The sequence below is a fragment of the Protopterus annectens genome, chromosome 2.part0 (assembly GCF_019279795.1).
Source record: "Protopterus annectens isolate FY-2018-M chromosome 2.part0, PAN1.0, whole genome shotgun sequence".
NCBI classification, from domain to species: Eukaryota; Metazoa; Chordata; order Ceratodontiformes; family Protopteridae; genus Protopterus; species Protopterus annectens.
This window is the reverse complement of record NC_056728.1, coordinates 541,567,237-541,586,136: the sequence shown is the minus strand read 5'-3', so window position 1 is coordinate 541,586,136 and position 18,900 is coordinate 541,567,237. Positions and strand designations below refer to the sequence as shown.

The window sequence follows — 18,900 nt, the reverse complement described above, 5'->3', positions numbered from 1 at the left end:
TTGCCTCAGGATCTTCAGAACATCAGATGTTCTTAGACATAGCACCTCCTCACCCTGTTTGACAGGGAGCTAATTTGGCACAGTGTTGTTGTCCATATCAAATCTGCTGAAGTAGGTGTTTAGTTTGTTCAGAAATTCTGTGTTGTCATCAGATGGGTGGATGTAGGCCTGTATTCGGTTATGGCTTGAATGCCTTGCCAGAGACATCTGGAATCCCTTTGTTCAGAGAAGTGTCCCTGAATTTTACGCCCATAGGTCCTTTTAGTCTCCTTTATACCTCTACTTAGACTTGCTCTGGCCACTCTTATGGCATCCTTGTCTTTCGATTTAAATGCAGCAGTTCGTGCCTTTAGGAGCTCATATTCTTCACCAGATAGCCAGGGTTTCTGATTAGCACGCATGGTGATACATTTGATGACTGTTACATCATCAACACATTTTGAAATACAGGCTATAAAAGATTCCGTATAATCCTCCAGGTCAATATGGTGGTTCTTTACAGCTATCATAGTGAATTGAATAGTTTTAACTAACTCAAAATTAAATCATTTTCTTCAGTTATTTTATTATTTGTATACATTATAATGAATAGTGTATTTTGTATATTAGTTATGATACACAGAAGAGTTCTTCGTAGAACTTGATTTTTGGAAAAGAACAGTAACTTGTCATACATTACAAAACATAGCTGCTCCCTTAATGGAGTATATAGCTCCTTCCACTATGACTCATCAGATTACACCTGGACAAGATTAAACATCATACGAAAACAACGAGCTGTAATTTCATCCAGATGAAAAAATATATATATATATATACAACTTGTATTATAGGTGGCCAAGTCCCTCAAACTTTGCAGTATAGTTGTCAAGCCCTCCCCAAATTTATGTATCAACTCCATGTTCGTACCAACTGGAAGAAGGGAGAAGTCTGCCAGAAGAAAGGAATCACTGACAATGCACACTTAGAAACGGCAAAAGCAATGATTTTCCATGGAAATCAGCAGGCAGGGAGTTCACTTTTACCTAAATGAACTTGACCAGATGTTACATCACCCATGTTACTTGACAAAGCATTGGGAAGCCTGCACTAGACAGTTCCCTCAGCTGGGGCTAGAATATAAAATACCTCTAAGAGAAGTATGCTAATCCCTGTTTCTTTAAGTACAGTTCTCTGCTTTCAGACATAAGCAAGAAATACATTTCTCATTCATGATATCTTTTTGTCATTGCCCTACACATTGACTAAGACTCTTGTTTTCAGAGACTACCCCAAGACTGAGCTACAATACAGAAGAGGTCTTTCGTCAATGTGTGCAATCCAATGCAAACTTTCTTTGAGCAACATTCTCATTACACAGTTAGAGGACTAGTTAAAAAAAATTACAAGAAAGTGTTGCTTAAAAAGAAGAAAGCTGGAACTTACCATTCCAAATGCAATTTCTGAAAAAAACCTGCGTGCAAACATTTCAGAAGAAGAAAAAGTACTATGGCATAGCCATTGCTGTGTGACTCTGAAATGGTTATCTTAACTAAATAATACAAAAAATCCCCATATTTAGCAGACATTGAATAAAAAAGAAATCCATTTAACATAATCTATGCACACAGAAACACAGGTCTTTGGTATTTGCCAAACTGATTTTTTAACATATTTAAGCTTATCATGCTGCGTGGCATGAATTGAAAATAACACCAGTGTTCCTTACTAACTCATGTAGTCTAAGCCAGACTTTCTTAATCAAAGATAACATGAGTCTGTTTTTGTATGTTTAAGGTTATCAGAGAAAATGTAATAAGGTACCTTACAAAGATACTGTGCAATGCATTGTTTTCACATAGCAGAATGATGTATTTCTTTAAATGGTGGTTTCGTACATATTGCTTCATTATGTGCAGCTATGTGTGCATTAATGTCTTCTGCATCACAATTATTTCCTCGTAATGGGACTGAAACCTTTAAAACATTTTAATGTGTGGGTCAAAAACAAGCATGCACATTATCCATTAATTTAATCAGACGTTTTCTTTTCAAGGGGATGTGCTGAAAAGTATGAAATGTACAATTACAGGTGTCCTCTTGAGTGCCTGTTGTCTACTGTCCCTTTGTTTATGCATTTCTAGAGTGCTAATTAGGTGAGTCACAAATGCAGTAAAAAGAATAGCTTGAGGAAGAGTTGGAACATTTTAATGAGATTAGCAATGGAAATACTTAGACATATTCTGCAGGCCCTCTGTGTACTGGATGATAGGAGAAATGTTTATTATTCTGTTTCTGCTGTTTCAGCAGTGTGTTCATCCTAGCAGGCAGGCTGTAAGACTATGAATAGTATCCTAGTTTTAACCAGCACCTTCTGAGTCTCTTGGGATTAAAACAAGCTCTGACTTTGTTTTCTGCTTTGGTGCAATCATGCAGAGCGGCAGGTGTGCCATGCCAGCAGCACAATGTCCTTTTCTTGTCAATAATAAGCATATTGTGGGTAGGTCGGTGTCATGTCTTTACCATTTCAACAGTCTTACCTGGGTAGCAGGCAGCAGTGTGCTATAATGGGCAACATTATAGGTTCTTTCTTGCACTATTTCCTTTTTCATACATGAAAGAATGAGCAATGAAGGATACCGTCTTTATTTTCCCACTTTAGCTGTTTTTTTTGTAGCTTGTGGTTTATTTTCCTGTCACCAACATCATCATGTCTTCTCTGTGTTGCAGGTTAACTGTTCTGCAGGCACTAGGTACTCTAGACAAAGGCCAAAAGGGATCTGTTTAACACAAGCAGTGTGGTTTCTATGTGTGCACCAGCAGGGATTCGTTTGATTTGGGAGAGTTGTCTCTCTCTCTCTCTTCTTCATGCTTGTGTAACCGAGGAATTGGTATATGTAAGTTCAGGGGGATGCTGCAGAGAGGCTTGCCCCTGCAAGAAATTCTTACAGTTTAATTTTATACCTTGGCGTGTTTCAGGCATTAGAGTTTGGCATTGTGTATTGTTAGGTTTTAGGTATTTGGGTTTTAATAGCAGAATCACAATACACTGTACTACCACTCACATTGCTGTCATCTGTCCTATTGATGCTCATTTCTACATTGTTGTTGCAAATCCTTAAAAGCACTTAACAGAGTCTGCTGTTACAACTTCTGTGATAGGAATCATGTAGACAGCAATTACATAGCCCCTCTTTGAGGCAGGATTTATTGAGCCAAGTACAAACAAATAAGTGAATAAAGTTCATCTGTGTATTTGCGGCTACATGAAAAAGTCTGCAAGAGTCAGTAGTCTCCACGTTGCAGTCATTTTAAAAATGTTTGTTTAGATGGTCTGTGGATTATATCATTAATATTGATATACATAGCAACCAGTGGTTAGGACAGGAATAACATACAATAAATGGTTTGCCACACTACATAAAAACAGGTATAGAGTGAGAATGTAACTCCTCACTTCAGATCTTAAAGAGCTGTTCTACAACAAAGCCTAAGCATAATGCAACCACATAAACCTAACTGGGATTCATGATGAGGTGCTGATGAGTGTGACTTATACCGTATTCTGCTAAGCAGTAGCAAGCAGGTGGGTGCTATAATTCATGAAACCTCTCTGGCAGTAAGGCTGAGTGAGATTATGCCTTATTTTACTAAATAATACAGTATGGGTAGGCATGGAAACCAGCAGCAATCTCTTATGGTCACAGCTGCTACACTGCTCCTTTCATGTATAAGAATGTTGCTGTTTGTTCCTTTTCATACATGGAAGCTGACGGTGGATCACAATTGGCAATTCTGTTTTCTGCCTGTTCTTATGTATCCATTGTTAACGTATTCAGTTGTCTAACACGGTGTATAGCACTAATGTCATAAATGTGTATCATACATCCCAAAGCAAAACTAATAATATATAAATGAATTTCATAATGAATCATGCTGGTACACTACAATGAACAATGAATGGAGAATGATACATAAGAAGGAAAAAAACACCAGTATGGGGACAGGGTAGAGTTCCATCATGGTCCTGGCATTGTTGGAAGCCAGGTCATATGGAGTTCAACATGCACGAGCATTACTCACCTGGGTGGCAGATGTTATGGTCTGACTGCTCCTTGCCACCCTAACGGGTGCAGTCTACCTATTCCCCAACTCCACAAGCCACACTAGAAGATGATCCACATTGTCAAAATATCCATCCAGTTGCAGATACATCTTGGTAGCCAACAGCCTGTGTAGCCTGTGCTGAGAGACAATGCCAGGCTTCTGTGTTCCACCTTCAGAAGAGGAGCCTCTGTTCCCCTTCCTCCTGAGAAGTAGACATGAAGGCCATCAATGACTCCCTTCAGGTCACCTTCAGAAGTGGGACCATTATACTTCTACTAAGTGGTAAACTTATTTGCTGGTGACTGAGCAACAGAGAAAATGGCCTGCACAGCCTAAAGGTGATCTCGGCGTCATCTCCTCCTCTTCTACAGATGGCCCTGCAGAAGAAAGATACAATAGAATGATATAATTATGCACATATACTGCAAAACGTTTCTGTTGAAAAGACCACTGGTTCATAGGTTCATAGGTTCATAGGTTCATACTAGGCTATCTGCCCAAGGGCATTTATAAGCCTAGCCCATAGTTATGTGGCTTTCGCCACCCCTTTAGTTTGAATAAAAACTATGCCTATCATTTTTCTGTGCCTCTGTCAAGCAGTGACACTGAAGTAATCCCTGGGGTATATCTGCGATCTCCCATCCATTGGTCAAGATTCCTCTTGAACAAGGCCAGCGAGGTGCTCTGCCTCACATGTACCGGGATTTTGTTCCACAGCATAGGGTGTCTCTGGGTGATGAATCTGTCCCTCCAGCACGTTCTATTTATAACCGTGTCAAGGTTTAAGTCTCCCGCCCTTGTGGTTCTGAGGGATCTAGATTTTTTGTGGTGAAGCATATTCATCAAATCTGGGTTTGACATGGCCTTATATGTCAGGCACAGGTCACCTCTGAGCAAGCGGTATGAGACTGAATAAAGCTGGAGTTCTTTCAGTCGGGCAGCATAAGACATATTTTTGAGACCCTTTATCCTTTTGGTGAGGAACTTTTGGGGCCTTTCAAGCTGCATCCAGTGTCTGGTCAGATACATTCGAACGGGCATTGTACTCAATCATAGGTCTAATGAGTGATGAGTACAGGGGACGATGACCTCCCTTGATCTAGATGTGAATCCCTTCATGATCAGGTGGGCGATATAGAAGGTTTTCCTAACTACTTTAGCAACATGAGTGTCAAAGCGAAGACTACTGTCAACTTGGGTCCCCAGATCCCTGATGACTTTTCTGTGCTCAGTGGATTGTCACCTATATGGTAGCTAGGGGTAACCTTGTTTTTCCCGAAGGGTATGACTATGCATTTTTTGGCGTTTAACTTCAGGCCATGGCTCTGGCACCAGTTATCCGTTTCTGTGAGGCCCTTCTGGAGGATATCTGTGTCAGATGTGTTTTCGACTATGGCACCCAGTTTGCAGTCATCTGCAAACTTTGTCAGCCATAACCCTCCTGTGTTTGCTTGTACTTCAGAAAAGTAGATGCCGAACAAGAGTGGACCCAGGACTGAGCCCTGTGGGACACCACTTGTGACAGGCTTTGAGTCTGACATGGCTCCAGCAACTCTGACCCTGTGGGTTCTGTCGCTAGCCAGTTTGCAACCCGTCTTGTGATGTATGGGTTTAGATGCAAGCTGATGAGTTTTTCGATGATACCTGAGTGGGGTATTGTGTCAAGGCCTTTGCCAGGTCGAGGTAGGCTGTATGGACTGCCTTTCCCTCATCAATGGCCTTGGTGACTGTCTCGAAAAAGTCAACCAAGTTTAAGAGGCAGGATCTGCCTTTGACAAAGCCAAACTGGGTTGGATCCAAAGTCTGCAAGTTCCCTATGTCTTTATTTATGAGTTCCATTATGATCCTCTCCATGGCTTTGCAGATAAGGCTTGTCAAGCTAATGGGGCGGTAATTTCCAGGGTCTGTGGAGGCACCGCCCTTATGAAGTGGGACCACAGTCGCCGTGCGCCACTCCTTGGGTACGTATCCTGAGGTGAGGCTAAGATTAAACAGCTGTCCTAACTGTGGGTTTAATTCCTCGTTGAGTTCATGAAGCACACAGCCGGGTAGAGATGTTATGCACATTCCACTGCTGGGAGAGGAGCTGCCGCCTTCTGTGACACACAGCCATATTCAACCTATCCTCCACTATCACTGAAAATACTATGTACTCCTAAATATACAACAGTCACAATAATAAAATATGGTAATACAGAAAAAACAAATAGTTACAGTACATTTCTGGCTCACTCTCATGAATTTTTGCCTCCCACTGATAAAGCTAGTTAGTGTGGCATCACTTCAGATCACTGTCCTGATGCTATCATGGTTTACCAAAATGAACGATACCTGTGACATCACTCTCCATCCCATCAAACTTGCACACCATACACTTTCTTCACATTATACTTGTACAGCAGGCACTCCCTAAAGTTCCTGTGTTAGGCTTAAATGACCCTTGCGGGGAGTTAACCTAGTACTGATCTATGAACCTATAACAGAAAGAACAGGAAAACCCTGCTCCCTCTAATACACTGCACTGGAATCCTGCATTCTACAGTGCCTGAAGTGGCTGTGACCACTCACCCAGGAAAGTTTGATGAGAAAAATGGTAGACCTGTGTCCACAGATACACAAAGGTGGGTTACATGCCATGCAATGTACCACTATGCTGTAGCTTTATACATGCTTATAGCACTGCACTGTGGTACTAAGAAGGGATATAGCACTGCACCATAATGCTTTGGGCATTCACATGACCTTACACAAGCGTATTGGTCATATACTTTGTGGACACTGCGACATGCATGGCTAGCACCAGCATATCTGGTTAGCACATTACACTACAACAGTAATTCACAGGTAGTAGTGCTATCTCATGCCATTTCTATAACTGCAGCACTGATAGTCTCCTCTTAGCTTAATATAAAGCATCACACTTCATCATTCACTCACAAATAACATTCCTAAAGAGGAATGATTTTTCCTCCACTACCTGCCAACATCTGACCAACAGCTGCACCAGCTTCTTTCATAGGTTCATATGTTCATAGGCTGGTACTAGACAATTGGCCCTAGGGCCTATACAAGCCTATGCATAACAATTCCCTGGCTATTTCTTCCCACACTATTTACTTCCCTGGATCCCTGTCTAGCAGGGTGACTGAGGTGATCTCCAGGGTGAATTTCCTTTCTCCCATCCAATCATCAAAGTTCCTTTTGCAGAGGGCCAAATAGGTGCTCTGCTTGACATGTATGGGCAGTCTATTCCAGAGTCTAGGGAGTCTCTGGGTCAGGAACCTATCCCTCCAGCATGTTTTGTTTATTGTGATGACAAGGTTTAGATCCCTGGAGCGTGTGGCTCTGAGGGATTGGGATTTCTTTAAGTGTAGCATGTCCAACAGCTCTGGGTTTGACATGGCCTTGTATGTTAAGCAGAGATAGCCTCTGAGTAGATGATATGCGACAGAGTATAGCTGGAAATTGTAAGGTGGGCAGCATTCATTCCCCATTCATTGGGTCGACCTGAACCACCTTAGCCTCCCAAGGCTCTCCCTGACCCATATCCAGGCCAGATAAGAAGATTTAAAATGCTGATGCATCATAATACTGTTGTGGGGGAGATATACTCTAACCCCACCACCGTGTGGTAGCCCTGCAAGCTTGGCAATGTTTCCTTTCATAAAGTGCATTTCTGCTTCCAAGCATGTGCAACCTTGTGACCAAGTGGTAATCTGCTTGAAGCATGGATGTCACTCAGCTGTTAATGCTGCTATTGCATTGAGCCTGGACAGCCTCTAGACAGGATAAACAAGCTGGCATCAGCCTCTCTCTCTCTCTCCAAGTGCCCCCTCTGGTCCTACCAGTGCTTGTGCTGCCAGTCAGACATGTTTTAACTGGGGCAGAATCAGGGCTTTAACCTTCTGCCCCATGCAGCTGGAATTAGAATAGAGAACCTTTAGAAAATATTCTGTAGAACTGCAGCTTTGCAGAGTTAAGGAAAGAGTTCTAGCTGGAAAAGTATCTCAGCAAAAACAAGAAGCCTTGTTGTAGATACCAGTGACTGAGGGGAAAGATGCTATGCTGCATGTTTAACCAGGAATGCCTTATACCAGAAGGGCACTGCACTATCTGCTTGTGACTGGTGGGGCAATTGTGCTTGATGGGACCCTTATGAAGGATATGCTGCAAGGGGTCCTGGGGACAGGGACATAAACTGAGGTATGGTTAAACGAAGTAAGTGGAGGGATGGGATTGCATATCACTAACTGGAGCTCTTAACCAGGAGCATAAGGGGATTGCTGTGGTCACAGGTGGGCATTCCAGGGCATACAGTACAGTTCCATTGACTTCACCTACAAATTTACAGGTACTACCAGGAAAACTAGAGGTTATGTCATGACAGCTTGATCCCACCACTGTTTCTTGTGACTGATGCTAGAATGCCCAAAACCACCCAGAGTATGTGGCTACTGTGTTTATCTTGCATGATTCTACCCCATCTCCTAAAATTGGAGCCACATGTCATTGTGTCACCCACCTGTGCAGCCAATGATGACTATGCCCATCTCATGGTAACTTGTGCTGATATAATAATGTATAGTATGGCCAATTCATGCAATACCCTCTACAGAGTAGGTCTAATAATGCATGCTTTGTGATTTTCTGTATTGTCTCTGTAATCGTTGTTGACCAGACACCACATCTTTGCCAGTGTTATAATGCATTGCAGGCACCTCTGCCTTGGCTGTGGTACTGTTGCTGTATGTTCCTCTCTTGATTGTTCACCCTTCCTGGTACTACTGCTTCTGCCAAGATGCTCACTTGCTGCATCATTTGTTTTCACAATTACATGTTGCACCAAATAGCATGCATAAAAAAATCCTTAATGCATATGTCAGGTATGTATTGCAGTGCCTTTCCTGATCTGTTTACACAATGGTGGCATCTCCTCAGATGGCCAAACAAACAATCCATTATACTTCAGATTTCTGCATGGGATACATTGCAGGTCATTTACTGCTTGGTCTGGGGACTTGTAGATTGGGATCATCAACCAGTGTATCCAGCATCACCTGCAACCCAAAGCAAACAACATATTATATATGGCCGCTTCCTGATGGGATAACACATATGTGTATAGACCTATCAAACTAACATGCATGTGCACATGCCAAACAGAAGTCCTTGTTGGAAGCCCACACTTGTAGTAACATTTGGTATAGCCCTGATGTGTGCAAGATATATGAAACATAGGAACTACTCAAGTGGTGCTTTGACACGTTATCAATAATGCCATGGGCAGTAAAAGTCACATAGCAAGTAAAGGAATGGAAGGAAAGCACCTGTAATTTATGTATCACAAGCATTCTCTACCAGGTGGGGCTATGATGGCAGAATGTGTGTGTGTGTGTGTGTGTGTGTGTGTGTGTGTGTGTGTGTGTGTGTGTGTGTGTGTGTGTGTGATTGTGTGTGTGTGTGTGTGTGTTGCGGTGCACTGTTAATGTATGTAATAGTGTAGACTCTCATAATAAAATAAAATATATATGTGTTAAAAATGCCCACATGTTGTTCATCCAAAATCCTGGCTACATGTGGAAACAGACCCTTCAGTCTATAAAGGTAAAATTTGTGTTGAGGCCTTTTTTAGGTTGAGGCCTTTTAGGAAATATATGTTGAATGTTCCTATGAATGTTCCCCTGTGTCATCCACAGTTTAGTTAAACATACATTGTAAGAAATGTAGTTAATAATGTTCTACTCCAGCAGTCAGACTTATCTACTGAAGTTCCCTCCTTAGTTCCTTACATTTTCCCTCTACCAGGACAGAAATAATCCACAATTAACTGATCTGTATCCAGTGATATTCTGTTTATACCTTTTTCTTTGTTGATTATCTGCTATGTTGAGCTACAATTTAAGCTGATGCTATATGCTGTAGCATGAACAATGTGTGATGATATGTTGACTAATAGCATCACATCATCACGCCCATTGATGTCTGCGTGAATTTTGGTGGCCAATGCCCAATGCAACCATTTTGAAACATGAATTGACATGTACCATTTTTGAACATGTCCATTTTTAACCATTTTTGGTGTTCTTGAACAGATAATGTAATAAAAATGTGGAAATATACAATATAAAAACTACATTAGAGGAAGGGAAACTTGCAGGAAAACCAATCCTTTATACAGGGGATGCATGGAGACTTTGACGTAAAACACATTTTTTTATTATTTCCTCTCTTGACAGAATGCAGTTTACAAACATTATACTGAGACTTAAAATTGCAGTCGGGTGTGTGGACTTAAATTACTTAGATCTCATTAAAGTGGCCACAGCTTTCTTTCAGATGTCATAAAGCTATTAAACAAGTACAATGTTTTGGTCCTCTGTATAGTTCTTTTTTTTCTTTAGAGAATATGCCTGTGATTTACATAAAACATGTAAGATTGTCATCTGACAACCACATTTCTTGACTGTTTTGCATGCTATAATTTCCTTTTCCAGACTTTTAGATGGAGATATCTACAGAGTTGTGCAACAGTTTTGAATGAAGTAGCTCATTTAATTTGCTCTAATGTAGTTTTTTTATATTGTATATATCACATCTTTATTACATCTTATCTGTTCAGAAAACATAATTCATCTTTGCAGAGTACTTTTAGTTGCCTCTGTATTTACCATCCCATTACCAGCAAGGTCTAAAGCACTGTACCATTAATGCGTTTGGCATATGAATACCTTATATGCCACCTGTACAGTACGTCGGTTTTAGAGTAAATATATATGCTGACTTCTGAGATTACAGTATTGGCTGTATGATGTATTTTATTTCTCATAGCACCTGGTGTTAAATTGGTATACTGATTTTAATTCACATTTTACATTATCTCCCATCATCCATATGACCACCTCAAGAAGATTCATTATTTGAGATGTGGTTTCCCCAGTGTCCTGAATAAAAAAGGAAAAAAAAAGAGAAACCTCAAGGAAGACTTCTACATTTTAAGAATCAGTTCTACTAGCTATGCAGAACAGCACCCAGATACCATTCATGCGCTTACAGCGTACTTTACGTAATTCATTGTAGGATTATCAAATCTGCATCATTTGCTTATTTTCTATCTATGATCACTGTTCCACACAGGAATATTTTCTGTGAGTTCCCTCCTTCAGCAATGCACAGAGTGCTGCACTTTATAGTAGCCACCTGTCAAGCTACAGGAGATGATGATGGAGAGAGGCAATGCTGTCTTCATTTATGTCAGAAAAAAAACATGACTGACAACAGCTTTTTAATGCAGTCATACTCAACTAAAGCAATAATATATTATTGTCTGCTGAATGGCATCACAGCACTTTTAGTATCACTGGAGAATAGGACAATGTGATTTTAAAACTGATGGCTGATATTCGATTCAATATGTTAAGCATTTCATGTCCCAGCAGTGCAACCTGTGACATCCTATTGCTTAGCTTTTTTCCTATAGAAGTGCCTTAGACTCCTCTTTGTGTGGAGAAACAAACTGAATCATTATGTCTGGCCTTCAGCCCTGTATCACAAGTCCATTTTCTAATATGATAATACTAATTTCTCTCGGTGCTTTGTTAAACATAGCTTTCAAGTCTTTAATGGCCTTCAGTATTGTCCATCTGATACACAAATATATCACCCGGATTCTTTGTCTTTTCTCTGTCTTTTTCTCCTTTTCTAGTGATTCTCCTGTTTGTGTACTAGCTTCTTGTTATGGTGGCCACCTGCCTTACTGATGTTTTGTAAATACGAAGGGGGAAACTAATGACCTGCAGCACTGTAACATTCTTACTATATCCTTATTTTCCAGTATGTCAATCATCTGCTTATCATATTTGTGTTCTTCATTGTAAACATACAACTTCTTAAACCACATCCTTGTGTATGGCTACTCTGGCCTAACAGATAAGTACAGCTACCCTTTCTGGTGCAATTATCAGCCCTTTTCTCATCATCCCTAGTGTGTATGCATGTATTTTAATTTACTTATTTATCTGATGGTCACTTGGGTGGGTTTGCTAATCCTTAACAAGAACTTTTTTAGCTGTGAACCAAGCTATTAGGAAAAATGAGAATACAAAAGAACTGCAATGCAAATGTACATTATTAGGCTAGAGAACAGATAAACTACTTTAGCCAGAAAGTCAAAACAAGCATTTTTCATCACTAAATATTATCTGCACATATGATGGAAAATTATGAAGTAGCTCATAGCTCAAAATTGATAATTTAAAAAAAAAGGTAACTTAAGAATTAAAATAGCTTGCTCAGGTAAGTATGTATACATCACAAAATTCATCTGGTAGGATATAGACTGGTATGGTAAAACAGGAAAAAAGACATGTTCCTTTTGGCATCCATCATGACTTGGAAAACAGACTAATTAAGTTGATATGGCCCCTGAGGTGTGAAAACTGTTGAGCCCGTGAATTTATTTGTGCACAGCTGTTTTCTGTGGTCTGTGCTGCCTGCCTGCCTGCACTTGTCTCCTTCCTTGCCTTTTATCATACTGCTGCAGTCCATAATCAATGCATGTCAGAAATAGCACCAAAACATTAGTGCTTTTCTTTGTCATGCAAGCCTCTAAAGTCCCATGGTAGGCAGTTAGCAATAGTTATATACTACTAAATATTAGCCACATATATGGGGAGAGGGTAAAGATCAAGACACTAAGTGCCTTTTTCTGGCGAATGGAAAGGAGGGGATGTTCTTCCTGGAAGAGTACACCTTTGTCCAAGGCCAAAGCTAACCCAGCAAATAATAGTGGCCAGTACTGCAGATTAAAGGAGGCAAGATGCTGCATGTATCTTCAGTGTCCAGCATATAGAAGGCTGCAGTGGAGCAGAATGGCCACATAACACACAGTGCACAGTGAAACTCCTGGAAAGAAAGAGGAGAAGGTAGGCTGGTAAAGAAAATTATTTTCTTCTAGGAAAAGAGAAGAAAAAGGAAGAAAAAGAGAGAGAGAGAGTCATTCGATGACATTAGGGTACTGGGGGAACAACTGAAAAGAATAGCACTGCAGGAGCTGACTATTTAGGGAGATGACTACGATCTGCGATAGACCTTATGGATAAATAATTGTCAGGTGTCCTGCTAACATACCTATCCAAATCTGTAAGTGTCACTCGCAATACTTTGCTAACTAGAAAACCCAGGCATTTATAACAGGTTTCAAGCCACACATTCTAGGAGAACCTTGAGGAGCTTAGCCTAATTCTGTCAGAGCATTGAATGTTTAAGTGATTTTTTTCAAAATCACATAGGCAAACAGAGGGTGACAGATTCAATCCCTGGACTACAGAAAACACCACCTGACTCACATATGTAGCTGACACTTGCGCACTGATGCATGAGCAATGAAGGAGAATTAAACTCCCTAGAACATGATTGTTAGTGAAAAAAAATATTACTGGCAATCAAAGAACACACAGTTTTAATTTATGATTAGTAAGGTAATACAAAATGGGAAAGAAGAATACCTGCACTAGTGACAGGCTCCATCCTTTGCCCCCATTTGAAAACATGAGGCAAAGCAATATTTTTCTCGTGTACCAGTAGCAGTACTATAAGTAATACATGTACATGGACTAACATTGTGTTATTGCACACTGACCAGTTTCACATGGCATGTGTGTGTATGTGTGCGTGCATGCTCTCATGCACACATGCATTTGTGCAACTGGTACAGACATATTGGTGTTAATTTCTGACATCTTCCCTATGCCAGCATACCTCTCAACTGTACAGATTTTTGCAGAATGTCCAGCTTATTGCCTCATATTTTTGGTCCATTTCTCATATGATTGTGGTTATTTAACAAATCACTCTGGTTTTGAGTCAGTACATAATGACAGACATTTCAGTTTCAGACTTCATACCCTTCAGAAAATCTGTGCTAATGCAAAACCTGTTATTCTATCAACTTTCCAAGTTTGTATGAGCAATATTTAAAAAGTGTCCCTATTTTTGCCCCCCCCCCCATTATTTATGCTTTGTACAGATTTCTTGCTCCAGGAGGTTGAGCGGTATGTATGCCAGTAGTTTTGTAAGTTTGCAAAACCATAAAATAAGTTATATGAATATTCTGGTAGGACTAAAAGCTTTACAATGCTCTTATAAAATTCCAGTTAATTGATGACAGATCCAGAAAATTGCTGCTTTGCTCAGAATAATTACATGTCATTAACTGCAACCTATGTGGTCAAAGTACTAGGCAGTGATGGTATGTCCCTCCATTAAATATACAAAACAAGTCCATGGTCACCAACTGCATGGCTTATTTCTTGGCACATCTATACATACAGGAAGGCAGAATCTGCTGTCAGGGCCAGAATTAAGCTTCTCGCACTTGTCATCAGAATGGGTCCCTAGTGGGTACAAGTCAGGGTTAATTATATAAAAAAATTATCATTAACAGAAGAGTTTCTTGCATAAGAAAAGTGAAATAAGCTAAAGTTTTATATTTTGTAACTGCAAACAGTAATTTTACAGGTTCTTTGCATTTAATTAGTCTGACTGGATATGATATCTTACAATTTAATGAAATAAGATTTGTTTTTCAGTTAGCTCAGATTAGTCTTAAAAACAGTCGACTTGTATAACTGATTAAAGACATACTGAACAAAAGTGAATTATTTACATAAACAGTAGTTCACCCATATATGCAATACAGAAAATTATCTAAGCTATTTATTCTTTATTTTTTCAGTAACTGCAATTAGATGATTATAGCAGAAGTCTTCTAACTGTAAACATAAAATTCATTAGAAGCTACTCAAATAGTATTATACACTTAAGATGCTGAGAAGTATGAGCTTCAGGGCTATTCTGAAGACTACATCCTGCATTTCTATAGACTCCCTATCCAAATTAACTCATATTATAAAATGGTACTCAGTTAGTATTCAAAAACGCGCATGCTGATTGGTCATAAATCGAGCATATACCAATAAAAAAAGGCCGATCACTGAAGTAAGACTGGACTTTCCTCTATTAATACATGCTAAGGCTTTGCAGTTTTTTTGATCTAAGAGGTCAAGAGGTACATACTGAGGGCATAGAAAATACAAGGAAAATCAGGTATGTTATGCAAAACTAAAGAAATGTACATGTTTTTGCTTGCATTTTCGCCTTGTCTGTCTCATACCTCCAAACTATCTTTCCACATTGCTTCCACATTCACAATTTGTTTGTTTTTTTCCTAAAAAAAAAAAAAAAGAAGAAGAAGCAATGGAGATCTTGAGATCTTTCTTTTTCTATTGCTTGCTTTCCAAAACACTGAAGCATGGGAACGTAAGTCCTATATGCATAAGCAGTACATCAACAAGCGGAAGAATGCAGAAACAACATGGAAGAACACCATAGCGCCATAATACAAAGACATTATTTAAGAAAAGTAAGTAATTTCTTTCTTAAATAATGTCATGGTATAATAGCAATAACCAGCTTTGTGGGTGTGGGTATATTGATGATTTATCCACAGTTGCCTTTGTTTAATCACTCAGGCTTCATCTTCATGATTAAACCACACAACCATGGATAATTCTTCATTATACGACCCCCCCCCATTAATATTCCAAAACGTGCATGCTGATTGGTCAGCGTGCACGTTGTAAATCAAAGACTTATACTAATGGAAAAAGGTCCAGTCGCCCAGACTTTTTCCATTAGTATAAGTCTTTTTTTTTTTTTTTTTTTTTGGACAACAACAGAAAACGAACGAGTTCCATTGCTGTTATCTCGCTGTGTTAAACGAGTTTAACATAGCAAGATATCTTTAAAAAAAGCAACGGAGATCTTCCTTTCTCTGTTGCTTTTTTTACAGCTGTCTCGCTATGTTAAACTCCTTTCACAATAATGCACTGTACTATGGATATTATTACAGACCTTCCACTCAGTTGCCCTCTTAGGGAATGTAGATATGGTATACTAATACAATTCATGCAAAATGCACATATTCAGTTAACAGTTAGACTGCATTTCATCTTTTTTAATGATACAAATTCTGTAATTGTTATGTGTTTAATTAATCATTTTGGCAAAACATGCACATGAATAATGTTTTATGTTTCATCTGCTGAGCATATTTTACTTTTATATCTCCCTGTATAGCTTGCAAACCAGGATTTTTCAAGTCCTCACCACAGGGCCTGTCATGTAGCAAGTGTCCACCTCACAGTTATGCAAATGAAGAGGCATCCACATCCTGCAAGTGTGAGGAAGATTACTTCAAGAAAAACACAGATCCTCCCACAATGGCTTGCACAAGTAAGTGTTTGTTACCCATCTCTGAGCTGTATTGCAAAGTATATATGACAGTGAGTCTTTTGGCACCTGTTTGTTACCAATTATAAAGTGTCTAATAGATAATACATTCCATTAGTTTAACAGAGTTGCAGTTTAGAAAATCAAAATCCTGTTGATTGAATGTGATGTTCTTTTTATTTTCTATAATGGTTTCACTTGAATGATCCATGCATCCTTGATTATTTCTTCAGTTTTCATGAGGTACAGTTTTCAGTTATAAAAATAGACAGGGGCTGAGTGAATAGCTCATGTGGCTTGCTGGTGGTTTTTTTTTTCTTTAGTATTTGTTAGTACTCTATTTTCATAATGGTAGGAAAATAAATAAATAAATACATTGTTCATTATACATTTCATTCAGGTTCATAAGTCTTTTCAAGGAAGGAGAGATCTGAAGAAGATTATTCAAAAGCACTGGGACCAAACAGATTTTTAGCTAATATGATAGATTAGTAATCATATAATTTCAAATGTCAACTATTAAACTTAATTTTATGCCACTTTTAAAGGTTTAGAGAGGTTTGCCACCCTGTCTAGTTACTAGTTCACCTGGCAGCTTTACAAAAGTTACAGGGAAGATGACTAGTGGTAATAATAAAAAGTAACAATGATGGCAATATAAAAAGGTATGACATTATAGATAGTTTTATTTTGCAACTAGAGTTTAACATTAAAGACACGAGTATTAATTCACTTGGGAGCTGAACATTTTTGTAAGGTGACATTTGAAAGTTTTAACTTGATGGCAACATTTATGACTGAGACTGAAAAAAAATACAGTAGCACCTTGGAAAAGGTTTTTATTTCAGAATTTGGGGCTACAACTGAAAAAGAAAACAATGTGCAATTTTGGACTTCAGATATCGATAAGCATAAATTAAAACTTGTTTTGTTTCTGTAAAAGTAAAGTACATAGAATTAAAAAAATAGATGAAAGAAATATATGGATTGGGGGTTTGGGAAGAGTTAAAAAATATGTGGTGAAAGAAATGTATTGATTGGCGGTTGAGATGTGTGGAAAACAATGTATGCTAATGAATGAAAAATTCAATATGTTTCAAATACAGTAATTGTGAAGGGGGATAGAGCATTTGTTAGCTATTGGTGTAAACCCAAAGCAAGTCTTCCTTCTGGGGACGAAAATAGTTTAGTACTAAACTATAACAAATGAAGGTGTGGCCAATATAAGGAGAGGGGACATGGAACAAAAAAATGTAAGCCGTTTTAAGGAAATGTAAACAATTTGAATACTTCTGACGTGACTGTTCCATATTAAAAAAAAATGATTCATGTTGATTCATTGAAGGCAGTTTTGGCTAATGAAAAGAAATCAAATACAGTTCACTGAAACCACTCTCACAGAATATATATATGCATTTATATATATATTATATATATATATATATATATATATATATATATATATATATATATATATATATATATATTTTGCAGAGTGCAACAGGCACCCCTGCACACACACACACACACACACACACACACACACACACACACACACACACACACACACACACACACACACACACACACACACACACAACCAGAATTATATATAACAGCTCTGAGGTTGCACAACTGTTAAAAAAAGGCAGTCTCCACTGTTGACTTAAGTGGTTTCAGTGAACTGTATTCAATTTCTTTGCATTTGCCAAAATTATCTCTGATCAGATGATATTTTCCCAAAAAGGAAAGAATAGGTGAAGTGAAAGGCTCAGAAGAAAGACAAACACTAGAAAATAGTACTGCAAAAGATGTCAAAAGTGAAGTGGTATGGGGAAAAGGGATACTGAAAATAGGTCGAACAATGAAGAGGTAGTTAAAGAAGAAATAACAGTTCAAAGCAAAGTTATTAATATACAAGAAGAGAACAGATTTGCAATTTTAGAAAATGAAGAGGAAGAAGGCGATATAGAGACAAGAGAAGAACAAAAAATAAGATAATGAACAATCAGTTGGCAGGAGACCTAGAAGAAGAAAAAAGAAAAATAAGACCTAGAAGTAAGACACTTACAAAAAGGAAAAGGATGGCAGGAATGTTGGCACTAAATTTGAAATTTAGCACTAAATTTTGGTAAGTGGTGACCTGTGTCTGGCATACAATGCATCCTCCAACCCATCACTGATCGATTTGCTGCACAAAATCAATCAGATTATATCAAAATATTAAAACAAGGGGATCTAAACCTCTTCTGCAACATCAACAGAATAAGTCTAGTAGGACAGGTATATTTTATTGAGGATACAACTGCTGTGGAACAAATTCCACATCCATATAAAACAAAGTTCATACCTGTCCATTTTTAAGTTCAACTTAAATGTATGGATGTGAAACAAAAAAATTTACCCCAGGACTTCCCTTGTGCTACTGATGGACAGATGCTTCTCCTTAATGCTTTATCCCATGCATTCAAATTATCTATGGTATGATTCCAGTTATTGTCATTAGGGATAACATACCAAATGGGA

At 38.7% G+C, this 18,900-nt stretch overlaps 1 protein-coding gene across 2 annotated transcripts in view; it reads left to right on the top strand.

The window, feature by feature from the left end:
* EPHA5 (EPH receptor A5) overlaps nucleotides 1-18,900 on the top strand; it is a 1,391,623-nt gene that overhangs the window by 776,054 nt on the left and 596,669 nt on the right. For both annotated transcript variants that reach the window (XM_044060929.1, XM_044060928.1), the window contains exon 4: nucleotides 16,222-16,377. In XM_044060929.1, the coding sequence (XP_043916864.1) occupies nucleotides 16,222-16,377 (156 nt within the window). The remainder of the gene's footprint in view (nucleotides 1-16,221; nucleotides 16,378-18,900) is intronic.